A 16838-nucleotide genomic window follows, 5' to 3' on the forward strand; every position below is an offset into this window, starting at 1 on the left:
CCAGAAACCTGCGCTTTGGCACTCGCTTCGCGTACCAGTTCGCTAACGTAGCACGTCATATGACGTATCACGCGACAACGTGGAACGTCATGCGGACGGGAGGCGTCACGATGTTGTTTTCTAACGCGGCACTTGCGGTAAAGAAACGTTTACCGGCTCGCGGTCTATTTCGCGGCATCAAGGTCAGCTAACGGGAAGCTTCCCGATTCGCGAAGCGGGAACGAAGAAAAAAAAATATTTAAAAAAAAAATTATTCATAAACATATAAAATATATTTTTGGATTTAAAGAAGAATACATTTTACAGCTACAGATATTAGCTGTTAAAAAACCAATGAAATTCACAGAAAAAACCATAGGTTATAGACCATATATAGTTAGGAATTAGCATTTACAAAACCTTGAAAATTCACTGAAAAAACCATAGGTTATAGACCATATATAGTTAGGAATTAGCATTTAGAAAACCTTATTTTACTCACACAAAACCATTGAAATTCCATATATAGTTAGTTGCACTAACTATATATCGCGCACCCGCAATCCACTGCTGATGATGTCACATATTACATCATTCATGACATGGTCAGTGACATCACTGATGACATCACTGATGACATCTCAAATGACATCACTGATGACAACATCCAGTGACTGTATGTTTCTGTAAAGTTAAAATATGTCTTAGATATTGAAGAATGAGTGGATGTATAAGTGTCTGGATGAAGGATTTAGTAGGTGCGTGACTGACTGTATGAGTGAGTGATTAAATGTGTCTCACTGAATGCATGGGTTAGTGACTAAACTGTCTTAATTTGTGCATCATTATGTCTGTTGTGATGTAAACTGCTGCATGTGTTGATCATTAGCTATACGAGAGGCTATATGTGTTATTAATTGGTTGCCCAAGTATTTCTATGGGAGATTGAGTTTGTGTGGGGGTGGCTGGGAGGTGTGTGACTCTGTGCATAGATGTGTGAGCAGTTGATTCACTAGGTGTATGAGTTCAAGAGTGCATGTGGAAAAAGCTACATGGGCGGTTGACTGTGTGCATGAGTGTATTGATGAGTGAATGGATATCTCAATGCTACATGTCATAGTAAGTACATATGTAAAACACAGTACATGTGAGAGTTGGCATATATAAATAACTGTGCATGAGAGCCACTGAATGTGTGAGTGGCTGTATGGATCATTGTGAACTTGTATCAGGGATTGTATAAGAGAGTAAATATGTGTTAGTATATGTTTGAATAAGTAAGGTGTGTATAACTGTATAGTTGAGGAAATGGAGGTGAGATTGTTTCTTTGCATGACTGACTAGGTGTGTGAGTAACTCCATGGATGAGTGACAGTGTGTGAGTGTCTGTATACACTGAGTGTATCTAAGGTTATATTAGAGTCTGAAGAGGTTTATCGTATTAGCACAAGAATGATGTCAAATGAGATGTCATCAGTGATGTCATCAGTGATGTCATTTGAGATGTCATCAGTGATGTCATCAGTGATGTCACTGACCATGTCATGAATGATGTAATATGTGACATCATCAGCAGTGGATTGCGGGTGCGCGATATATAGTTAGTGCAACTAACTATATATGGAATTTCAATGGTTTTGTGTGAGTAAAATAAGGTTTTCTAAATGCTAATTCCTAACTATATATGGTCTATAACCTATGGTTTTTTCAGTGAATTTTCAAGGTTTTGTAAATGCTAATTCCTAACTATATATGGTCTATAACCTATGGTTTTTTCTGTGAATATATATATATATATATATATATATATATATATATATATATATATATATATATTACACAAAGTTTCTCCCCCTCGAGGCAGAAATTATGGAGTCGCACTCACAAACCAATTCCAGCACAGCGCAGCAGTTACGTTTCCTTCATGGTTTTATTCATCCATGGGGTCAGAAAAAACAACAAATAACCAACGCGTTTCGACAGCGTCCGCTGTCTTGATCACGGTCAGTATGTGGGTGTGACTCACATTGTTTTGTAACATTTCCTATTACTGCAGGTACCGCCCCTTTTGGGATTTCCCAATAAGCATTGTGGGATTTGTAGTTTTTGGAATTAAACAGTGTTTTCCCAAGACTTACTATGTGCTAGTCTTCCCCTTATTTACAATTCTTCACTTCATGATTTGTAATAATTACACAATTTAACAGATTTTCTAGGATAACATCCCGCCCTCCAGTGGGCCTGTGCCCCTTTTGGGAATATCCCAATAAGCATTGTGGGAATTGTAGTTTTTTGGAATTAAACACTGTTTACGGCTTCTCCAAGACTTAATACGTGCTAGTCTTCCCCTTATTTACAATTCTTCATTTCATGATTTGTAATGTTTACACAATTTAACAGATTTTCTAGGGTAACATCCCGCCCTCCAGTGGGCTCACACTCTACCTTGTATTGTCAACATTGTGAGATTTTGGCATGGGAGATGTATAGTCACTACATAACCTTTGTGGGCGTCCCTCACTTCGATGTGATGAGTTACAAATTACTTGCAATGCTCTGTGTGAGTTACTATGTCAAAAAGGTGAGGGAGGGTGGTGTACAGGGAAAATAAACAAAAAAGGTTTTTAAAATTTAACTGGATAAGCGAGAGGAGGCAGAGCATTTATAGCATGGAAATTATGTACTTTTCAGTCAGTTTACAAGTGAATATAAAGTTCTTCCGACTGATTGAGGCCCAATGGCGCCATCGTCCTGAAAGAAAGAATGTGTCTAGATTCTTTGCGTCTCAAAAGTTTTTCCATATGGCCACCTCTGTCCGAGATTGTCATCGTTTCCAGGCCCCAGAAACGCAATTGCTTCCAGTCTCCATTATGTTGAGCCTCCATATGTTTAGCAACAGCGTTGCTTCTGTCCCTGTGAACTGTTGCTCGTACGTGTTCTAGAATTCTTTTCTTTAATTCACAGATGGTGCTGCCAATATATCTTAAGTTGCAAGGGCACTCAATCATATATATTGCGTATTTGCTATTGCAGGTTATGCATTCTTGAATTTCCCACACTTTTTTGTTTGGCATTGTTAGTTCTGTGGTTGGTTTTGCGATCTCGCATACCTTGCAATTATAGCACTTGACGAAGCCCCGCGTTTGTAGCCAGTTTTTCTTTTTCTTAGTAGGTTGGAAATGACTGTGGACCAACTGGTCCTGTAGGTTTTTTGCTCTCCTGTACGTGATTACTGGATGGTTGCCCATTTTGTGACCGATTGTTTGGTCTAATTGAAGAATTTTCCAGTTCTTTCTCAATATACGGTTTATTTGGTTTGCTTCCAAACTGTAATCCAAGATTAGTCTGATAGGTTCCTCCTCAGTGTTAGCCTGTTTTTGTTTCTTTTTCAAACACTCTGTTCGTTTGGTTTGGTTAGCCCTTTCCCAACATCTTTGTACAGTTTTTTTGTTGTACTTTCTTTTTTGAAAACGTTGTATGCATTTGGAGCTTTGATCTTGCCATTCTATGTTCTCGCTGCAAATTCTTCTCAGTCTGAGAAATTCCCCGTAAGGGATGCTTGAGATCAATGATTGTTGGTGGAAGCTGGTTGCTTCCAGTGTGGCATTGGTTGCTGTATCTTTTCGATGGAGGGTGGTTTGTATCTGGTTGTTATTGATATACACTTCTGTATCCAGGAAAACAGCTCGGTTATATATATATATATATATATTTTTTTTTTTTAAGTTGCAATCTAGAGTGACTCTCATTGGACTCCCACTGGAATCCCGCAGGACCTCAGCTTAAAGAAAAAATGTAAACACCCCTAGGCACTTTTCATTATACATTGTAAAGGAGAGGATGGCATATGGCTTCCTCCCTGAGCCACAGATAGGCCCAGAGACCCCATAACCCGGGGTCAAATGCTTAATAAAGAGGAGGGGCATGGGCGAATTTTGCGGATTTGCGGTCCGCAAATTCTCGCGAAATTGCAAAAAAATCAGCGAGTTCACGAAAACATTTGCGAACTCGCGGATTTGCACAAATAGACTGTTGCTACTTTCTACTGGCTAATCACACATCCACGCACTTACGATGTCATGTACCCAAAACGTAAAATAGCTCGTTGTGCACCCCTCCCTCCCCACAACACACTCACCTATCTATCAAAGCTGTCTCAGAGCCTTTTACTGGACGTGGATTAACAATACAAACTTGGTATGCGGTTTGTCACTTGGCCCTTTTGTTTTTTGAGTGTGTGTATTGCATGATTTTTTAAGTACAGGAAGGAAATCAGCGAAATCCGGCATTTTGCCCCTTCTTGAACATTAAACCCGACCAGGAAACCCGTCAAGGAATCAATTAAAAAGTATTCACGGGCTTTTTTAATCATCTCTAAATGAATATAAGAGGGGATGCAGTAATAGCTGCAATGTTACTGCCGACAATCTTACACTCTTTATTTTATTTAGCAACGTGCCCACACTTGGGGATTCCACCCTCGATAATACATCCCTCCAGCCCCCCCTTCTAGGTATGGCAGTGTCACCTGCTGTCCCCGGAGCCAGGCTGAAGGGCTCTCTCACCTTCCAAAGGAATGGATGGACAGTCATTACAACACACTCCAGAATACCACACCCAGCGGGCGCACTGCGTGCATGCATTCAACGTGTGTACGCACACTGCGTGTACACAGCGCGCATGGAGAGTACGTAAAACATCAACACTCAAAGCATGGAGATCGTGTACAATCAACATGCTTGCACAAACCCCACTCGCACATTCAAGCTCCCTGGTGCACTCACGAACAACATACAGACACACACTCCATGCACACACATGGAAAGCGGACCCCTGAACTCATATGCACTTCCGGAAACCTTTCTTTTTTCCTGGCATCCTTCTGTTTCTGTTTTCTCTCTTCCACATTCCTTCTTTCTCCTCCATCCTCACTTCATCTTTTTGCCCTTCTATTCTCGGCCGTTTCTACCTCTACTTTCTTTCTCTGCTCGCTCCTTCACTTCTAGTTCTCTTCCCCATACACCCTTTAACTTTCCAATCTCTGCCTAAATGCACGCTTCCTTTCTCTCGCCTCTACTTTCCAGTCTCTCCTCTCTATCCCTTTGTACCTCCTCTACCCTCTCTTGGTGCCTTGTGGTCACTGCCAATAGCTCCTCTTCTCTGCTCCCACGTGTACACGCATGTACACAAGTCCCCTTTCCTGCCCCTCTTACATTCACCAGTGCCCTAGTCTGGGCCACTCACACACCAGCCGAGACTGAGCAGGTCTACGGTGTCCTCATTTCCCCCTCCTCTTGCGTCTCCAAGCACACACCCAGTATCTCAGTTGGGCAGAGAGACATGTCCCATGTGTCTGTCCGCTCTCACTTGACGTGTTCTTCTCTGAGGCACGCACCCCTTTTTTCAGTCACGCACACCATAATCTCCTAAGGTTATTTCATACACGGGGTCTTTCTTCAATCTGTCTCGTAACCGCACTGGGTAGCTACCTTAGAACAATGTTTTCTGATTCAAAAATACATGCGCTTAGAAACTTCCTTCTTTGCTATGTCTCCACTTCACACTTGCATGCAACAGCGACAGTGCTGAATGGAGAGCTCCTGTCTGGTTTGAGTACTGCGTCATCGTCGACCGGCTGCAATGGGAGCTACTCTGTGGGGCTGTGATGTCGGCGTGGGGCAGTCCACGAGGCATGGGGCTGCGGGGATATGGCGCGACAGTAGGGTTGCCATTGGGCAATCACTAAGTGCTAGCACGTTGGGTAAATGTATAGTGTTTTTCCTACACTGCAGCTGCGTACATTTTTGGGCTGATTAAATGTTAGTGAATCTCGGGCATGTGCAAAAAAAAAAAAAATCCGCCTACGAGCGGATTTGCGGATTTTTTGGCAATTTCGCGAGATTCCCGGATCGCGAAATTGACGAAAACCTGCAAATTCCGCGAGCGGAACAGATTTTTGGCCCATACTTATGGCCCACCTCAGAGATAGGCCCCAGGTACCCCATTCTCTAGGACCAAATTAATCAAAAACAGGAGTGGGTACCGTCCAAGTCTCTGATGGCCCCAGGGGCACCATCTCCACGCCCAAGATTTTAATCAAAGGGGATGAAGGCCACGTGTCCTTCTCCCAATGTTGGTATCCACCCTGGGAACTCCATCCACCGGCATATCAGTTTCAGACATTGCTTCCCCATCCAGTCAACCACAGCAAGCATGCAATCATGGAAGGAGAGAGATTAACTTCTTCAGCGGAAGAACTCATTCCAGTCCAAAGCAGTATTGTTGATGCAAATGTGTGAAACATGGTTAATAAGAATATCTTAGGCCACTGGCCAATTGACAGATGAATCTAGCAAAACCAAAGTACACGAATCGCCTTGATCTGCTACCATAAATTTAATTTACCTTTATTCTTATAATAGTACCACTAACATATTTTTAAAGAATATTTAATTTAACAATACATCAACGTTAATGTTATGTTATGTTATGTTATTATCAATTTGTATAGCTCGCGTATACCCGTGGGTGTCTTGGCGCTTCCGGTACTCGATACTGTGTTTCAGACCAATAATACTAGAATAGCCATGTCTTCAGTTGCTTTCTAAACTCAAGGAGTGTTGGAATTTCCCTCAGGTGTCGGGGGAGAGAGTTCCACTCTTTTGAAGTATTGTAGCTGAAACTCCTTGCTCCCCAGTTCACCTTTCTTATTCTGGCCGTAGGCATCAGATGGGTGTTTGTGGATCTCAGGGATCTGTTTGGGATATAGCATTTAAAAAGATCCCATAAAAATGTTGGGCCTTCTTTATTTAGGGCTTTGTGAGCTATGCACAAGAGCAGCCAATGAAGGTCCTGAATCCGTATTCTGACCGACTGATATTTAGGTATTTCCAAGACGAATCTTGGGGAAACATCCTTTACAACGCAACTTTTACCACGCAGTACCTTTACGACGCAACTTTTACAACGCAAACAATTACAACGCATTGCGCTGGGGGGCGCTCTAGGATAGGGAATAAATTAAATTTACTATCCAACACCTTCCCTAGTGTCCACGGGGACTGGAGTTGGAATAGTAAATTAAACTATTCACTATCCAGCACCCCAAAGCGCTATGCGTTGTAAAGGTTTTCGTTGTAAAAACCACGTTGTAAAGGCATGCGTTGTAAAAGTATGCGTTGTAACGTCATACATCCCGAATCTTGCAGCGGCATTTTGCACTGTTTGCAATTTCTTGAGAAGATTAGATTGGATGTTGGTATATAGGCCATTGCAATAATCTAGTTTCGGTAGGACTAGCGAAGTAACCATCGTTTTTCTGGATTTTAGAGGAATAAAAGCGTATAGTTTCCTCAAAATATTTATCATAAAATATGCAGAGGACACCACTTTAGATACTTGAGGTTTTTTACTCAACTTATTATCTACAATGACTCCCAGGTTTTGAGCTTTGGTCACAGGTATAGGAGGTGGGCCGAGATTATCCGGCCACCACTCAGGGGACCAGGGTGGAAAGAGATTCCCAAACATGATCACTTCCGTCTTAGTTGAGTTTAATTTCAGGCATCTGATTCACCACCGGCTCCACGTCGCCACGGGACGGAATGAATATGGATTGAAGCCCCCGCTGTCTGGAAGCGCCTTGATCTATCGTCTAATCGGGAATCCACCCTTTCCGTAATCAGTCTTTCGAGTGAAAAGGGTCACTGATCAGAGGCCCTGCTTTCGAGTTACCGGCTGCATTCCAGACACGGCCATCGCACCCCCGCATGCATCAGGGAAGTGTCTCCGTGGCATCTTCCGGAAGGAAGAGATAGCCATGAAACATCTTTTCCAACTCTCTATGAGATGACTAGACATGGCCTGCTCGTATCAAATACCATTAGCTCACGATTGCGACCCTTGATCCGTTGTTACAGTTAACCAGAAACCCTGGGTAGGAAATTGTATTACTGGATATACCCCACTGTCACTAAAAGGAAAGGAAAATAGAACTTCCCTTCTACTGAATAAGACTCTTTTTTTCTACCCTATGTGAAAAAAACACGGATCCTTCTAAATTTGAACTCTTTGAAGCCCCGTGGAGTACAGCTTGTGTGTTCCCCTCCCCGGCCACATCCATCTGCCCTGACGAAGGTGCCTCACACCGAAACACGCGTCGGTGCTACCACCAAGGACAGCAACACCATACCATCTAATCTGCCCTTCTACTGTTGCACCCTGGCCCATGCAACCATAAGTCCATCTATTTGTTGTAGGCCCTGTGAATTTCATCTGGTTGAACAGTTTGAATGTGTATGAGTCTGAATGATCCCATTGAAGGAGTGAATGTCTGTTGAGCCCCCCCTAAGTGCCCCGGAGTGTCTGGAACACTGAACTGTATGATGATGTTTCCCTCCTGACTTGATATGAAATATTGCACTGATTGTTTTTATAAATCCCTAAATATCCAATCCATGATTGTCTTTTTATGAATATGTGTTTAAAAATCAATAAAAACATATATTTTTCATAATAAAGTATGATTTGAATCTTTGGCTCTGATACCTGGTAATGCTGCCCCTCCCTTAACTGAATTGGATCCCTTGGAGGACCGTTGGGTATTTATTTTGGCAGGGTGTTCTTTTCTCTACTTTTAATTTCAGGCAGTGATCACTCATCCAGGTACTAAGTTGAGTCATACAATCATGGAGCTTAGTGGAATAATTAATGTCCTTGTCCACTGTTGAGATAACCAGTTGGGTATCATCGGCATAGGAGGTAGGAGTCAGATTAAAGCTTCTGATAAAAGGGCCAATTCCGCTACGTAGATATTAAAGAGCGTGGGGCTCAATGAGGAGCCCTGCGGGACCCCAAAAGGCAGTGTAAACGATGTTGATTTAAAATTGCCCAGATGAACAGATTGGGTTCTACTGACAAAAAGGAGGTCAGAAGAGAGAGAGCAGATCCTCCAATTCCTATAGTTTTTAAAAGCTGCACCAGGAGATTGCGATCTACCGTGTCAAATGCAGTGGATAGGTCTAGCACTATGAGAACTACTGACCCACCGCTATCCAAAGAAGAACGAATTTCTTCTGTAGTTTTTATCAAAGCCATTGCCGTACTGTGATTGGTTCTAAAACCAAATTGACTAGGGTCCAGGACCTCAATATCGGTGATAAAAGCAGAGAGTTCTGTATTTATGATCTTCTCTATTATTTTTGCAGGTAGAGGAATTCAGGCAAACGGTTGATAGTTGGTAGGATCAACTAGATTAAGATTAGATTTTTTCAAAAGAGGGAGGATGCAGGTCTGTTTCCAAACGAAAGGGAAGGACCCTTGTGCCAACATTTGGTTAAACAACTTGGACAAATAAGGTCCTATAAAATGACCGATGCTTTTTAAAATTCTAGGGGGGCAGGGGTCTTCTGGTGAACCTGATTTGGCCGTAGAGAAGGATTTAACTATTTGACTTTCTGAGGTGGTGGTGAAGTTAAGAAAGAATGTTTTGGCTGTGTCTTCCTGCCCTATCTTCTCACATGTTTTGGAGGAAGCAAATTGATTAAAAATGTGATCCACCTTGGATCTAAACGTATGAGCAAGTGTATCACAGAATTCTTGGCTATGATTGGCAGAATCATCATTTATACTTGAGGTTAAATGTTTGACTGTTTGAAAAAGTTCCTTACTTGAGTGACCTGCTTTTTCAATTAGAGATGTATAATATTGGCTCTTTTCACAGATTACTTTATTTTTACAGTCTAAGAGCAAAGCTTTATATTCGACTTTTTCTGGTGCTTCATAATGTTGTCTCCATACTCTTTCTTGTCTTCTGCAAGCCTGTTTATCCAATCTTAATGCTTCAGAAAACCATGGGACTGAAGGTGTTTTCCTATGTGTATTAGTAGTCACAATAGGGGCAAGTGTAAGGCAGTTGGAGTCTAACCATGAGGTGTATTTTATAGCTGAGGATTATGCATTTAACTCCAGGTCAGCCTGAGTGTGGGCTAAATGGTCTACCAAATTCAGAGGATCAATGCAATGTCAAGATCTGCCAGTGGTACTGGTAGGAGCCCTACTCCTATAATCACATATAGAAGGCTTATATCTAAAAAGGATAGCATGATGGTCAGACCATGTTAGCGGAAGAGTACTTATATTGTGAAGAGCAGGATTATTGGAGAAAAGACTATATAGAGTATGACCTGCTTGATGCCTAGGTTCTTGGATAAGCTGTCTAAGACCCAACTTGGACATCAATGCCAAGAGCTCCTTCGTGTCTTTGTCCTCCAACATTTCAAGGTGAAAATTCCAATCACCCAAAAACGTAAAACATTTGTGTTGGGGACTTAGTTCTGCAAATGGGCTTAAATTTGCCAAAAAGTTCATTCTAGAACCAGGTGGCCAATAAATTAAAAGACAATTAAAAGTATCTTGTCCGTGGAACGAGATTTTATAGTGAAAGTCCTCGCAATCGGGGGAGCGGACTACTGAACAATAGGTACTGAATTTGGTTCTGTGAATTAGTGCAAGGCTGCCACCTCTACCAATTGCCTGTTGTGTCTGAACACTTTATAGCCATCAGGGACAGCAATGTTGAAATGGGGATCCAAAGTGTTATTGCCCCAAGTTTCGGTAATAAACAATACATCTATTTTATTGTCAGCGATAAGGTCGGCTATTTCACAGCTATGGTTTACAAGTGGCCTTGCGTTAATGAGAGCTAACTGTAGATCACTGGACCTGGAACTTGAATCACTGGCATCAATATGTAAATCTGTAACATGATTTAATATTTTTCGTAGCTTTATTTTGCACCCCAAACATTGTGCATAGTCAGAATTTAATAGATCTCACTCATGAACGAATTACATGAGTTCTGTCTGGGTGGACGTAGTGCTCTTAGGCGTTCTCTTGTATAGTATAATCTAGTCTTTCCTGTGGTCCCTGGGCCAGGGGTTCTGGCCCTAGGCCCAGTCCTGGCGCGGAAGGGCGCAGATGGGCTTACCTTTGGCGGCTTGCCCGCTGCGCGCGTCCGCTTCACGTCCTATCCAGCGCTCTTCTAAATAGGCACGTCTGGCCACTAGACCGCTAACCTGGGTGGAAGAAGGAGCCCGGAAGTGGCGTCTCCCGAGGTCTTCCCTCCGCAACAATCGGCAGAGCCACGGTGGACCGGGGAAGCCTCAGGGAGGAGTGATAGGTAAGTGCAAAGTTGCTATATTAAAAGCGAGAACCATAAAATACAGTTAATCCTATTTTAAGCCTAACCTTTCACTCATTTAAATAGCAATACATGTATATTAATATAGTAATGCTTTCTCAAGCCTTAACCCTTAACCTAACCTTAAATTAAACAAATGTACTTTATTATAAATTCCTACCACTTATGTAAGTTAGGTACAACTGATTTAGTGATTTCTTTTGAACCTTAATGCTAACTGCACTTACAATAAAGACCTTTTCCTAGTGCTTTGACCAAGGTTTATGGTGTATATACAGATAACGTAGAGGCGCTAGTAATGGCATGGAAGTAATGGCTGGGAAGTAAAGTATTAAAGTAGAAATTAGACACTACCTCTAGTATATCATAATAAGGCCAAATAGAAGAGGCCACTAATCTTGATCCGGCAACCACAACACCCACCTGAGCATTACATTGAAATTACTTTGGCATCAATATCCCAAATAATAATATACCTATCTCTACCACTGCACTTCCATCTCAGATGCAACTTTCAAAGTCTTTCCTGAGAGATATCCAAAATGGAAGTGAAGCAGCACAGTTGTGGGTCATCAAAATTATGAAAAAGATTAAAGACAATACTTGAAGGCCTGTAATTTTATGTCAAAAGCATGTTTATAAAATTAGAAATTTAAGGGTTTTTTCTTTACCTTAATCCGCACTTCATGGTCTTTTGGTGGGGCAACTTCGATCTCTTCAATAGACATAGGTTTATGGGGCTCCCAGGCAACAGCTGCCTTGCATTTTATAACCTAGGAAAGAAAGTACAACAAGCCCTAGTTTTTTTATGTTCAAATATACTCAGTTGCATACATTTATAATAATAGGTAAGATGACTGGAGATTTCTCCCATGGTGAGGGGGCCATTTACAAGTTTTCACTGCCCCTTACTGCTAGGTTTTATGTGGTGGGTTGGATGGTGGAACTGTCTATTTGATCACGCACTCTATATCACGTGGGCAGTCAAATGGCCAAACCTTTGACGGCTCTTACTCTGTTGGGCTGTCAGAGTTTTATGTCAGGGGCAGAGACAGAGTAGTCTCCTATGTCAGCAGCAGAGACAGAGTAGTGTCGTCTGCTAACATACTTAAGTTCTGCCCGACTCTAAATGAGACAGGCTGAACTTCAGTTTGGTAGAGAGAGTATTCCATTGCCTTAGAAACTGTGTACACTCTCTGGTAATACCTCACTGGACTTCCCAGGGTATCTAGTTTTTAGAATTGTGTGGGTTTCGTAGGTTTCCGTAGATGGCCGTGAGCCCGGGGCCAAAAAAACAGGTTTCCCCCCCCTGCAAGACCAGGTTGTTTTATGATGGGTAATTTTGAAGTCTCCACAGTACGATGTGGGCCACTTCCTTTTTGCAGCCACTATGCCTACCCACACAGGGCTAGAAGAGTTAGAAGAGTAAATATGACTCAATCCCCACATCCTCTCTCCCCAATGTGTAAATGTTCCCCAATGTTCGTTAAACTGGAGTTAGAATTAGGGGAGTGTGGTGAACTCCGCTCCACCGGCAGAGTTCGCAGAGTTTTGACACTCCCCGTTCTTCATGGAGCACCCACCAATGTTCAGCAGACCAGCTTTGGCTCCAGTGCCTGCATTCCTCCAATCCTAGTACACATCAAAGTACACATTTCCAGTCCCGCCCACTCCAAGAATATGTTCAGCTAAGGGATTAGTTGAAATGTGACCCAGAAGTGCTGAAATCACGGACAAATGCCTGCCTAAACTCTAAAGGGTGCCCGCTCCTCATGTTTAGCTTGTACCTGGCTTCCATTGTTAGCTGCTGCAGTGCTGCCTCAGTCTCGAAACCCTCTGGCAAAGGAAAATACATCCTGACCACACCAGCACAGTCCTCCCGGACTGTGCTGGTGTGCTCCTAGCATCCTACGATGCTAGGAGCTGCACGTGCATTCTTTACTAATCTTTTGTTTCCTTTTAAACACCAGAAAATGTAACTGCATTGCTTTATTTTGAAAGTACTATATTGTGGCAAGAGAAGTTTGATTAACTGTGCGTTTATTTAAAGGTGTATTTGAGTGGTCAGTGTCCGTTGGGAGTACCAACATGCTTTGCAACTGCAACCAACTAGGAAAGTAAAGAAGGTACAGTGTCGGGACCAGCAAGGTCCAGGAGACTCACCACAAGCAGGGGGGTCAGGGCATGCCCGAGCAATCAGGGGAGCCTGGACAATTCAAAGATGACCCTCAAGAGGACCCACTTGAGTCACGAGAGGACATAGAACAGCTTGCCAAGGATGCAAGCCCAAGATGCAAGAGATGTAGTGAGGATGAAGAACTTTGTCACAGGAGATGCTTGAGGTAGGGGCTACTTGAAGCCCGAAGATCTGGGTGGAAGGAAGCCAACCAGCCTTTGCAACTGCAAGTTGATGTGATGCACATGGGCTCCATTCCTGTGGATCTGTCGAGGGATACTGCCCTCAAACATGGAGAGAGGGCAGGGAAGGCCTTGAGGGATGTGAAGAGCCAGCACCGGTGTTGCTGAGCCTTCCAGAAGCTGTCGGAGCCCAGGGTCAGCAGACAGGTCAATGGTGCATGCAGATGCAGGGAAGTTACTCCTTCACTTTAAGGGAGATTCCTTCAGGTGTCTTGGATGCCCATAGGCCTGGGAAGGTTCCTGTAAGGAGCACAGGCATGGACGTTGCAGCAGAAGAGCAGGAGGACGAGATCAGGAGCAGTAGGAGCCTTTGCAGTTGCAGCCTTAATGCCCAGAGCGACGTCCAGAGAGATCGATGGCTGAAGTAGAAGTGGTGTCTCAAACTGAATCTTATCCTACGATCAATCTAGGGACACACCCTTAGGTAAGGCCTTAAGTACCCTAAGAAAGGGGTTGGGATGATTCAGGGTTCCCTCATAGGGGAGGGGTCGGACAGTGGGGAAGATACTTCCATGTCCTTTGTCCAGTTTTGCACCAGAGTGGGAGCCAACGGCTCCCTAAGCAGGTTTGAACTGGACTATGCAAGGTGGGCAGCAAGTGTGCCCTTCAAGCAGACTAAGTGATGTTGGCAAGCACTCCCACATAGCCTCAATACACTAAACCCTGTCTGGGAGGTAGTCACACCCCCCTGTGATGGATACCTATTGTTCTGCCTTCCCCTGCTCAAGCTTGGCTCAGTAGCAGGAGGGCAGAATCGTGTCTCTGGTCGGTAGCATCCATGTTGTGCTGTCTGGGTCTAGAAGACTGGTACCGGGAGCACTGAGGGCCTCCCGGAGGAGCTATACAGTGCATGGAATCATACTCCCAAATGGTTTATGGTGTGGGGTTATGATTCAAACATGTTTGATACCAAACATGATAGGGTTTGTTACAACCAGTTTTGAGATGATCATCGAGTAATAACGCAGTGCCCCTATATATGTTACATGGCTGTCTCACTTACAACCCGGGGGAATGGGCTCTGTAGGCTGTAGGGGTGACCTGCTAATGCAGGGGCACCATCACACTTAGAACTGAGCACCCTGCCTTCAGGACAGAAAGGCCTGCCTTATGGGTGACTTAAAGGTTTTAACCGCTTCCATGCTCATGACGAGCTCAGCTCGTCATGCAGCACAGTGCTCCTCTGCTCATGACGAGCTGAGCTCGTCATGACCACACCCGTTTTTATTGCTGTCCAGCACAGCAGGGGAAAATCTCTAGCAGGGATGTGGTTAAGTGCAGTGACCTTGGATATCGGGAAACCTATGTCTTTTGTAAGTGGTGCTAGCTCTAGCTTACACAGGCTGAAATGGTAGGCCTGTAGTTACATATTGAGTGAATTCCCATGGGTGGCATCATAAATGCGTCAGCCCGTGGGGGACCCCTGGTGTACTTATGCCTTAGGTACCTTAGTACCATATACTTGGGACTGATAAGTGTACACCAGTGTCCAATCTGGGATGCACCTAAGTACTTACCATACCAGTTTACGGGAGAAAGCACAAGACTGGGATCCTGATTAGCAGGATCCCAGTCAGACTAGTCAGAAACAACATCACATCAAGCAGAAAGTGGGGATAACCATAAAAGCAGATCCACTCTCCTAAAGTAGGGTTTAAATCAATTCTTTTTTAGTTCATGTTTTAATGCTTGTGAATGGGGGTTAGGTTACTAGTTATTCATATTTTATATCCATATCTAGAGTGTTTTATTGTAGAACAAATTATAAAAATATTTATATTTTTTTTATATTTTTAATTGTGTTTTGTTTAAAAAAAAGTTTATCATTTTTGGCATGTCCTTTAGTACCTCTCAGATATTTATTTTAGTAAATATTTTTAAAATTTACTTATTATGGTTTACTGAATATAAAATTAATATGTTTCTTTTAAAGGTATTATTGAACATAATGGGGTTTATTGTACTTTATTATTTAATACAAATTCATATTTTATTTTTCATTTGAGATTTTGTTTGCACAAATAATTTAATTTATATTTAAATACTACTGTTTTACATTATTTCTTACATATATATGTCTATAAATGGAATATATAAAACATTACTATTGTTAATGTGTTCTAATGTGTACATTTTTTCAAAAAAGCATTATATTGTTTTAAAATAATTATTGCTTTTAAGTAACAATAATATTTATTATGTTTATGTAAATTACTTACCTATGCAATGTCGGTATTTTGGTCCTTAATATTTTGGTAGTCAATGTTCTTTTACTTCACGTCAAGTGTAGTTGCTGATTTGGTCCTTGATATTGTATCTGCAATGTTTTTGTATTGCAATACTTTTGTGGTTGATATTCTGTCATACAATCTAACGTACACTTTATGTTGCAATTCAATTTTACAAAAGGACGACTTCATGCTCCATCATCAAAACATATTTGAACACAGATGTGACAATGTAACGATCCAGAAAATTCCAAAGCCCTATATTTGAAAAATTAAGGTAATCGGGCTAATCTTTGACTGGGGGAGGTGTTGTAGCGAGGATAGAAGTGGCACTATTGGTTCTTAATGGACTAGAGTTGCATGCCCAGTATCTTAAGCACTGGATGAAGCATGTTCATGGTCACAGAACCATTATCTGTGTGCACCAGACCTCTTTAGGGCCTCCAACCCATCACAAATGAAATCCTCTATCTCTTCCAGGGGCGGCTGGTGACATTTGAAAGAGGTGGGCGTGAAATTATTGTGGTACTGCACTGCGGCGAGCGAGTGAACCTGAACAAACTTCGGAGGTTCGGGGGTTATTCCTCCCATGGAGAAATTTTTGAAAAAAGAAAGGACAAATTGTGCATTTTCAAGCAAATTTGAGAAAGCAAGTAGGTTAATAAAGCAATTGTGAATCAACTAACTATACAAACAAGCACTCTGTTACATACTCACTGGAGCTGCTTTTGTTAATATCTCTTACCGGCACGCTGATCTATCGTCCGCCTGGATCAGCGAGTAGCTGGGCCTCCTCCCTCCCTGATCTTATTGCCCCACTCCTTTCACAATCAAATAACTTTATGGTCGTTGGCGATCTAAATATCCATTTTAACTCTGCTTCGTGTATCATTGCCACCCGTCTTTTACAGGATCTTGGAGCCTTAGATCTCCATCTTCACAACCCTGATCCCACTCATAAGGCTGGCAACCTTCTGGACCCTATTATTTCTAACTTATCTACCATTTCGTAC

The 16838-nt window shown here is 42.5% G+C and overlaps 1 protein-coding gene across 1 annotated transcript in view; it reads right to left on the reverse strand.

The window, feature by feature from the left end:
- The window catches only part of LOC144818541 (alcohol dehydrogenase 1-like), a 444364-nt gene that overhangs the window by 385121 nt on the left and 42405 nt on the right, over window positions 1-16838 (reverse strand). Inside the window, exon 2 of the mRNA XM_078676060.1 lies at window positions 11851-11952. Within this exon, the coding sequence (XP_078532186.1) occupies window positions 11851-11952 (102 nt within the window). The remainder of the gene's footprint in view (window positions 1-11850; window positions 11953-16838) is intronic.

This window comes from Lissotriton helveticus, chromosome 2_1 (genome assembly GCF_964261635.1).
Source record: "Lissotriton helveticus chromosome 2_1, aLisHel1.1, whole genome shotgun sequence".
Lineage (NCBI taxonomy): Eukaryota > Metazoa > Chordata > Amphibia > Caudata > Salamandridae > Lissotriton > Lissotriton helveticus.